The 11,008-nt window shown below is 30.8% G+C and overlaps 1 protein-coding gene across 1 annotated transcript; it reads right to left on the bottom strand.

Annotated features, from left to right (window-relative positions):
- Window positions 1-5: 5 nt before the first annotated feature.
- LOC106773074 (ABC transporter C family member 8-like) lies at window positions 6-4,752 on the bottom strand (the record flags this gene model as incomplete). Its single annotated transcript, XM_022786278.1, has 8 exons — window positions 2,546-4,752; window positions 2,113-2,433; window positions 1,935-2,021; window positions 1,258-1,845; window positions 978-1,142; window positions 597-891; window positions 289-503; window positions 6-185 (listed from the first exon to the last, which is right to left on the bottom strand). Coding segments are annotated over exons 1-8 (3,849 nt in total), but the record flags the coding sequence as incomplete, so codon positions are not given.
- Between the last annotated feature and the right edge of the window lie 6,256 nt (window positions 4,753-11,008).

The raw sequence follows: 11,008 nt of genomic DNA on the forward strand, positions 1-11,008 counted from the left end.
ATTGAGCATATGTTAATCCCATCTATGAGAATCTCACCGCTTGCTGGCTCAACTAAGCGAAACAAAGCACTTATGAGTGTACTCTTTCCACTTCCTGTTCTTCCTACAACTCCCACTCTACTCCCTTCTCTAAACGTGCAATTGATACCCTTAAGCACTAATGGAGCATTAGGACGGTATCTAATCTGAGATCGGTGAAGTAAAAAAGCCATCACACAGAAGAAGGTTTATCCATTTGACAGTATTAAAATAAAGAAAAAAAATTGAAAGACAAGGATGAAACATTACTTCTAAGGCTTGAAGGTCAATCCTGCCTTTGGAAGGCCATGAAGATGGAGGTTGGTGGTCCTTCACAATAGCAGGAGGTTGTGATGGTAGGTGAATGAATTGCTTGATTCTTTCAACAGAAATAAGATAGTTTAATAAGTTGCAATACATTCGAGTCCAAAATATATGTCCAGATGTCAAGGATAATGCGTAAGAGAGAGATAGTCCCACAAGACCTGCTCAATCCAAGAGAGTTTTGAACAGTTAAAAGCTTGTTAACAGCATTCATAAAGCTTTATCTTGGTAATTAACCTCTGAAGAAAGATTACCCGAGGACACGTATCCCTGAGGAAATAGAACAAGTAGCAAAGCTGAAGTGATGACTGTCAAATTTTGAAGTGCTTCAATCCTCAAAAGTAACCATTCCGTGGCCACATTTGAATGGAAAAACAGTGTTGCGTCTGTGTCCACAAGCTTTAAGTAGTTTTTAAAAAATCTTTCTACCATATTGAATGCTCTCACAGTAACAACACCAAGTGATGTTTCAGCTGCAAAATTCATCACAGGAGCTTTCGTGGTTCCATTGATCCTCATTAATTCCCTTGACGAGGCTTGATAATATTCCTTTAAGGATTTGGAAAAATTTAGCTTTCTGAGTTAAGCAGTGACGAGAAATACAAAACTAATTTTTTTTTTTAAAGTGGCTAAACCTGAACATATTTTGATGCAACTATTGCAGGAATGGCAACAATGAGAACTGGCCATGTCACTAAAACCATTGCACCAATCATTACCAAAATTTCAATTGGTACACATGTTACAAAGGTGATCGTATAAGGTATGTCAAAATCCAAAGTACTTAAATCTGATGAAGCCTGCAAGAGAGAAAAAGTGGATCAAAGTTTTGACTATGACTAAATGATAATGATCAAACAGAGGGAAATTATTTAGATTTTTTTTTTCCATTGGGAAATGAAATCTTAATCTTACTCTTGTTAAAATCCTTCCTACGGGGGTTGAGTCAAAGAACAGCATAGGAGCATTGAAGATAGCAGTATTGAAACTTGTGAAGAAATCTTTGGAAGCATTTAACCCAAGGTAAGCGGTCAAGAGAGACCTTATATATATCAATGCAGCACCAGAAAATGAAATTAATGAGTACACCCCAACCAAGAAGGCACTAGTTATTTTTGGAATATCAATGGCTAAAGCAAGCCAAACCGTTGATGCAGTCTGTAAAGCAACAAAAGCACATTGTGCCAAAATTATATAAAACAGCCTCAATGAACCCCTGGAAAAGGAAATATAATCCCAGAATGTCTTCAAGCCGACATCACCAATCTCTTTTTCTTCTTCTTGTGTAAGTTGCATCCCAAGTTGGCCCTCCGTAGAAATCTCCTCCTCACTTTGATTTTTATAAACACCTTGAGACTCTTCTCTATGAGTTCTGTTCTCATTATTCTGATCCAACTCTGTAATTGCATCCCTGTGAGCGCTCACAAGTTGTTCAAATGCAGTCCCAGTTGTTAAGAGATTCTCATACTTTCCTGATTCAGTAACTTTTCCACCTTCCATTACCTAGAATTTGAGTCATAAAATCTCGTGTTACTTATACACAAAATTATACACAAATGTAATATAATAGGTATCCAAATGATGTACTTTACCAGGATTGTATCAACTTCCGAGAGAAACTCCACTTGATGTGTCACTAGAATGACTGTTTTTTCTCTTAGAGCCGTCATTACACAGTCCTGTAACCATATAAATGCAAGTGGTTTGATACACTGAAGTTGCAATAACAGTTCCACTGAAGTTAAAAATCTAATAGTGATAGTTTCTTACTTTGAAAAGGATAGCAGCAGTGTGAGCATCAACTGCACTGAAAGGGTCATCGAGGAGATAAATGTCAGCATCATTGTAGACAGCACGAGCNAGTTGAATCCTTTGCTTTTGTCCTCCACTCATGTTAATCCCTCGCTGACCTATTTCTGTAAGATCACCATGNCTAAAATCATTGATATCCTTATCCAAGGCACAAACTCTAATGGCANTCTCGTATCTTGTTTTCTCCATTGGCTTGCCGAATAATATATTCTCTCGAACCGTCCCACTTTGAATCCAAGAAGTTTGAGAAACATATGCTATGTTGCCGAACACATTAACCTGTTTTACATCATTCAGAATTTTCATATAGAAAAGAAAGACAATTAAATACAAAGAATATCAGCATGAATGACATGAGAACATAAAGCTAAACTTGTTTTGCTTAACTCACAGTTCCTGAGATCTTGGGAATCTCTCCTAATATTGCATACAAAAGAGATGATTTTCCAGCTCCAACTGGCCCACAAACTGCAACTTTCTGTCCCCACTTGATTTCTAAATTCACATCTCTTAAAGTTGGGGAAACTGATTCATGGTCCCAAATGAAGTTGCCAGCTTGGATTTCTACCGCATTAATTGAACTTCGGTTTTTATAGCTTCTGCTACCATCACTGCTATCTAGTTCTTCGTCAAACAAAAAGGTATTNAGACGATCAAAAGATACCTTAACTTGGATCAGAANAGATANAGCCTCNGGAATCATTCGAACAGGTTCTGCCAAGTTCNTCAACGTTGNAAGAACTGTAAATATGGTCCCNGCATTTAATGGAGCACTATTGAAAACAGCACAACCGANNAAAACAACAGCAGAAACGATGGTAGGAGACATCCAATATAAAAATGACCCATAAGCTTTCAACATCTGTGCCTTAGATAGCCAAATGAACTCTTTCGCACGTAGGTTCTCAACCAAACTCTTGAATTTGTCTTCCCAGGACTGTAACTTGATGATTTTCATGCTATTTAGAATTTCTGAAGTTGCTCTAAGACGCTCATCCTGTGAAATCATGAACTGTGCCATGCACCTTTGTAGGATCTTGGCAAATGGTACATTGAGAAGTCCACATATAAGAAGAGGGATTACACCAGGAAGTGCACCTATTCCCACAACTCCATACAGGATACTGATAGATAGAAGAAGTTGCAATGTACATGCCCATGTTAGATGAAACCACCATGGAAATTCTCCCATGCGATACGCATCAACAGCAATGTAATTCACAATTTCACCTGTTGAGTGTCGTGTCCTTGCTGAGTTTGAAAGCTTTAGTTGTTTTTCATACACTGCAACCATCAGAGCTGATCTCATTTTCAACCCCGACCTCCTGGTACAAAAAAACCAGTGTCTCTGGGACACAGAATCAACCACTTTGGAGAGAATAAGAAAACCCACTATGGTAAGACCTTCTCTGAGATCTGTCTCCCCGGAATCCCTACTATTCGAAAAGTTGACAAAAGCATAGAGTATTAAAGGAGAAACAGTCACAGCAATGGTTCTGAGCAATGCGTAAACAGATATTAATATGTTCTCTTTTAAGTGAGTTCTAACAATGGACCAAAACACTAAGTTCTTAGTGTTGTTCTTGCTTCTCTCCCTCGCAAGGGATTGCCATGCATGCTTGAAGTTTTTGTGGGATAGGTCTGCCTTATCTTCAGAGAGAAGGGAAGGGATGTCTTCAAGAGATAGTGGCCTTGAGTAACCCAAACTGAGTAAGGAGTTAACCCAAGAGAAAGTTAACTTGCTCAGAAAGGAAGCACGACCTAGTCCTGTTTCTTCTGTGTCAACTTCCCGAGCTAACAATGGTTCTGATAAACTTTTTAGCTCATTTTGATTGACAAAGTAACCAAGGTTTTGGAAGGCACAGAAGAGAAGAAGCGTGTGTAAGAACCATAGTAGGACATCGAAAATTTCTATTGCATGCTTTCTAACCAGAATTTCAATGTGGAGAGCCGAAGCTAGCGCAAAGGAACATGCCCACCAGACAGAGTTTAGAATTTTGATCCATTTGTGTCCCTGAACAAGCAAAGAAACTGCCAAAGAAGTCCAAACAAATCCTCGTACAAGGCATGCTAACCAGCTGAGGTGGTTAGCCATGGAGTTCCCAGTTTTGGCTATGAGACTCCACAGGGCAATACTGTAAAACACAACGCTAGTGATAGCACAACAGATAGAGACTAAAAGGAAAAACCTGGTTTTGGTATGACTTTCATTTATAAAATTTCTTCTGATTAAATTGAGAATGATGGAAGCGTAGAAGACACAGAGGAAAATTAGATTTATAGTGTCTATTGTGCTCCTTTGTGAACAGAAAGAAGTGAAGTCAAAATTCTTGAGACAAATCCATGAGAAATAATCAGCGTATCCATTAAAAATCTCCTTCATCATCATCAAAGAATGATGAACACTTTTAGACGCAGCAATGGGAAACTTTAGAAGAAGTTATGGAAATCAACAGGGTTAAAGAAGTAGACAAAAGACATCATTTGCATGAAAAGGTAGCTTCCACAGTCTCCTTCATTAAAGAAGTGTTGTTGTGTGGAATTAATGGTGCAGAGAACAAAGAAATGTTTGATACATATTACTGAAAAGGGAATCATTGACATAAAAATTAGTGTGTCCCACCTTGTAGTACAAACACTTTCACATTATATTTGAGTGGTTGGATTAAAAAATGTTGGAGATTGGATTTGAGTGGTAGAGATTTTTACCTCTTTGGAGCGTACACTTCAATTATAATATGTGCTTGAAGTGATAACATCTAAAGGATTGCATAATATCACGTGTTTAAAAGGTTACAAACAGACCATGAAAACTTTAGTACCATGAATTGATTTTAATATTTTGATTTGATTTAATAATTCAATAATTATGTAATTTGTGAAGAAGATCACGTTAAAGTACAGGTCAAATGTTAAGTTGGATGTAAGAAATACATAAATAAATATTTTAAATAAATTATAATTATCAAACAAATTTTAAAGTACAGGTCAAATTTGTTAATTAGTTTGATGTAAAAAATACATAAATAAATATTTTAAATAAATTTTAATTATCAAACAAATTTTAAAAAAAAATATTTTGAAAAAAATAATTTCTCTTTATATATATATATATATATATATATATATATATATATATATATATATATAAAATAGGTTTAATATATATTTTGGTCCCTATTTTCATAACATTAGTTGAGAGTGGTTTTCGACGTTTTCTCTGCTTTTAAAGTAGTCTTAATTTTTAATATTTTTGTTTAATTTAGTTCTTTTTATCTCGGCAACCACATAAGGAAAATAAGGCCTAAAGTTCATATATTGAGGTTGTGTCATTAACTATTCTATATTCTATAGCAATACCTTGCAAGCTACCATTATTCAAAAGGAAAATGATATTTTAACATCATTTTTTGACACTATTTTGACACTGCACACGTGTCAAAATGTGATTGGACGATTTCAAATTAAAAAAACAAACTTTGGTTTTTCTCTTCCAAATATACTCCTGCCTCAACTTTTTTAATTTGAAATCGTCCAATCACATTTTGACACGTGTGCAGTGTCAAAATGGTGTTAAAATATCATTTTCCTATTCGAAATCACAACCTATACTTGAAATCGCAACCTACCATAGAAATCACATCAGAAATTGCAATCTGCGGCACAAAGCCCAAAATCAAAAAAGAAACCAAAACCACAAAATCGTGAGTACCCAAAATCATGAATCACATCCCGAACTTGCAATCCCAAATCGTAATGCTAGTTTGCACCATCATAGATCTCCCTCTCCAACTATTATGAGAAACCAGAAAACCTTAATTACTTTACTGTCATGAAAAACCAAAAAACCCTAATTATATCATTATCACGAAAAATCAGAAAACCCTAATTAATTCACTGCATAAACAACCACGTTAGACAGAATGGTAGCCACGTTAGAGAATGTGTCTTTAACTATTTAGTAAAAAAAAATAACTAAATTAAACAAGAATTACAAAATATAGATTACTTTCAATGCTGAAAAAAAAGTCTAGAATCACTTTAAACAAAAATTATGAAAATAGATATTAAGCCTATAGAATACTTTAGGTTTAACTTTTAACTTTTTTTAGTGGAATTTCGCGTACACACGTGAATGATTGGTTAATAAAATTTAGAGATAAATCATTATTCAATCCAATAAAAAAGTTAAGTAAAGTTTATAAAGTTTTATAATTCATATTAATTGATTATTAATAAAATTAAATTACATCAGTCAATTGAGCCAATTTTTGAAATACTTTTACTAAAATTTGTAATTTTTAAACGCTAGAATGATTAAACCAATACAATATAAAGTTGTAGTAGAAATAAAATAAAATAAAACATGATATGACAGCTTCCAATGCAGTATTCATTTCATCCAAGATTGCTACATCACATCATTGCTGTCATCACCAATTCTTAAAATATTAAAGCTCTGTCAATTTGTCTACGGAAGGTTTTCTCAAAGAAAATTCCACAAGAAAAATTCCATACACAAACATACAGATTTTAATTATTATTGTATCATCATGCAAGCATTCCCTTGTGAATGGAAGTTGGTGAGATTAAAACGTTGGAAGAGTATCTCTGAAAAAGCAATTCTTGAAGAATGTGCTGCACTGTCTCATTCATCCATTTTTAGACAGAATAATTTACAAGACAATGCTTATGAAAAAAAAAACTTTTTTTATCATCTAGGTTTAAACTTCTTTTTATTTTTAAATTATAAATGGATGTTTAGTTTATTCTCCGTTTTTAAAAATGTAAATTTTTTGTTCCTAAGTTATAAAAAATGTATTAAATAAATTCTTTTTTAACTTGAAATACTGTTTTTGGTTATTTCTTTAACAACTGCTACATCTTTAGATTGCTCTGATTTGTTTCTTAATAATAACAGCACCTTAGATTGCTCTTTGTACTTTGACCATGAACATAAAAAAAAAGACTCATTTGATACATTTTTTATAACTTAGGAATCAAATATTTATATTTTTAAAAACGGGACTAAACTCAACATTCACTCATAACTTAGGGACCAAAAAGAGATTTAAACCTACCGTCTAATAGTTTAAATAGATTTACCATTGAATGTTAGTGTTTGAATTTGTAAATTTGAAAGAAAATGTGAGTGTTGATTTGCAGCATCTTTTCCATTTTCAATTTTGAGATTTAGATGATTTTATTTTAGAATAATCATACTTTGACTATACCTTTTTAATAATATTTTGTCAAAAAATATTGTTAAAATATTATTATTCTTTATTTTATTATCTCTGTTTCATTCTTTTTTTCTCCTAGTTGTCTGTAATGCTTCCTGAGGATCTGTATAAGTCAAAATGAAAGAAAAAGAAAAAATAGGTAAAAAAAATAAAAGAAAAGGGAATGAGAGTAAAAACCAATTATCAGTTCAGTAAGAGAATTAAAGAGTGACTTACCTTTTGATTATTATTTTTTTTTTTGTTTTTATCACTTTTACTTTTTTTAATAATAATTATAATAATATTAATATAATAAGATGTTTTAAGATGTATTTTTCAATTTGAAAAAAATATAACAATTGAAATTAAAAACATATTTTTTGCCAAAACATAAAGTAATAAAAAAATATTTTATTTTAGTATAAAAAACCAAAAATAATATTACGTGTGAATAAATTATATATTAAAAAGTCTTATTTGAAAAAAATTTCAATATCTTTAAAAAATATATTATATTAATTATTTATTACTTTTTTAATTCTATTATTTTAAATACTTTTTTATAAAAAATATGTTATTCATAAATGGAAAATTTGATAATTTTCATTTTTATCTATTAAAACATTTTTTTAATCTATCACATCAATTAAATTTGTGATAAACTTTTATAAATTTTATTTATAAATTCACTCTTAATCTTCTTTAAATTTTAAAAAAATAATAATTAATTCACTTTCAAATTCTCTTCGATGGATTCATTTATTCTTTCTTCTCTCTTAAATCCATCTTTTAAAATGAACATATAGTTATTTTTTCAGTCAAACAATGATAAGTTATAGTTTCTGCATCGGAATTAAAAATATATTATTTTTAATTTTTATTTAACTTATTTCTCTTCTGAAATAACATGAATGGTTAATTGTTTATAAAGTTTTTTTCTTTATATTTCAAAAGAAATGCAGTGTGTAATGGTGATGAGACTTGGTTCTTGCAGGAGAATGAAATCAAAACAATGATGACAAGGTATCAAATCATAATTTAAATCAAAACGATGATTTTTAATGTTGTATATGATAAATAGTTAATTTAATAAAATATAAATATTGAAATAACTCATTATTATAATAAAATAAATAAACTTTAACTTTATTAGTTTTATTTAAATTCTAATTTAATTATATTCATTATTAATAAACTTAAAAAGTAAGATAAATATATCAATATTTATTATATTAAACCAATTATATTTTAATGCATTAAAATTCTTTATTTCACTAATCACTAGTGTAGAAAAAAGATTTAAGGTCATGTGTACAACATCATCATTAGTGGCGCTCAGTGTTGACAGATGTCGAATGGCTTAGATTTGACGTTTCGTATGATGTCTGACAGACTCAGATTCGATGTCTCATATAACTTCTGGTGAAGGACATATGACGTTCATTGACATTCTTTGCAGGAGCTGACATTCCATTGACGTCACCCAATATAACATCAGAAAAGGATCAGACGCCAAAAGTTCAAAATAACATACCTTGAAAGTCTTTTCTGCCATAGTGAATTTAACTCACATATTTAGATTTGGTTGTACATAATTTCTCATATAATTTTAAGAAAGATTATAGCTGGGTAAACAGAAATTTTGTGTTAAGTATCACTCCATTTTATTTCAATAAAAAAAAATATAATTTTATATATTTAAAATAAAATAATTTACATTTTGAATGTTGAAATTTAAAATAATGTATACACATAATAAGTTTTAGTGCTGTCAAAATTAGTTAGAACCTACGAGTCAACTTGACTCACTAGAAAATCTTCACTGCAAGTTGATGTATTTGAATTTCAAGTAGAGTAATTGAATAAATATTCATATAATATTTTACCATTATATTTGACAATTTCTTTGGAAATAATTAGAAATTCCATCTCAAACTCTATTGAATTTAAATGCTATAATATTAATAACTTTTTTTTCAACTTTTGTTGATTTTATAGAAGAATTTCAAACACACAAATATATTATTATAACTAAATACTGATATTAAAAATAAATTTTACACAAATTTTTTTAACTCTTATATTTTATTTTATTCTTTGTAAATGTTATTCTCACTTTAAAATTTCTCAAGATTTGATATGGATCAAAGAATTTAGGAAAACTTTTTCGGGATTGAATAGCCCTCTCACACTTATGGTTGGGGTTACTTTTAAGAAAACATATTTTTAATTGCAAACTCCAAAGATTTTCTTCTCAGCATAAAACTTTTATCGACTCTGTCTTCCTCCTATCTTGTATCTTCTTCACCTTTTCAGTAGTTTGCTTTGACATCTTTAGCCCTACCAACACTGCCTCATCATTCTAATACCAACATAAAGGGGTTTTGCACCTTTTGCCATACGTTGTCTCATATGGAGCCATTCCGATGCTAGATAACTGTTACTATAGGTAATAAATTCTCCTAAGAGCAAATGTCCTCAACAAAACCTCAAAGGACTTAATCATTCTTTTTGATTACCCACCAGCAAAACTCATCCTCAACTTGTTACCCTAAGATTGTAGTAGTATCTGCCAAAATCTAGAAGTAAACTTAAGATCTATGTCTGACACAATACTTGAAGGCACTTCATGCAATCTTACGAACTCCTTAATATATAACTGTCAGCTTGACCATAAACATCCTTAGATTAATGGCTAGAAAATGATCCTTCTTCATTAGCCAATCTATTATCACACAAATTGAATCATGACCACTCGCAACCTTGGCAAATGGGTAACAAAATCCTTAACTATCCTATCTAATTTTCACTCTAATATCTATATCTACTACAACATCTCATCAAACCTATGATGTTTTTACCTTTCCTCTTGGACAAGTCAAGCAAATTTTACTTTAAATTTCAAAATAAAAAAAATGAATCTCTTTTTAAATTAGGGTGCAAGAAGAAGAAATATATGGAGGTGCAAGAATGATGAAAGTGTCTCTTTTTCAATTTTTAATTAATATTAAATTTCAACCAAAGCAAATTAATTAAATATTTTGTTTAGTTTTAATTTAGTAAAAACAATTCAACCAAATTAAATAAATATTTTCAGTATAAATTGGTTAAATATATTTAGTTAAAATTGTCAAATAAAACATATATTCTAACCTTTTTATATGATTATTATTATCATATTTATAATTTTAATTTTGTTTTATAATCTGCATAATCTCATTGCTAAAAATCATAACACAAATTTACTTATTATTATATTATAAACATGTTGTATATACAATATAATCATCTTGGAAAATGTAATAACCTATAAATTAAAATATAAATTTTAATAATAGTAAAATAATAAAATTATGTTTTAAGAAAATTAAACCATAACAGTAGCTCCATTATACACTTTCTAAAATCATGCCATTTCATTTCTTTCCAAACCAGCTCTCACTAACCTCTTGCTCTTTCAAAATACTGCCTTCTCTCTAGCTTTCTTTCCCGTTGAGCCATTGGAATTCCATTTTGAAAGTGCATAGACGATCTTGACGTCACAGGCTCTGAGTCGCACCGATCAAATTTTCAGTTTAATCGAGTAAGTTGTTTTTCCCCTTTCTTTGCTGTTAGGAAACCTAAGACCTACA

Source organism: Vigna radiata, chromosome 9 (assembly GCF_000741045.1).
Source record: "Vigna radiata var. radiata cultivar VC1973A chromosome 9, Vradiata_ver6, whole genome shotgun sequence".
Classification (NCBI taxonomy): domain Eukaryota; kingdom Viridiplantae; phylum Streptophyta; class Magnoliopsida; order Fabales; family Fabaceae; genus Vigna; species Vigna radiata.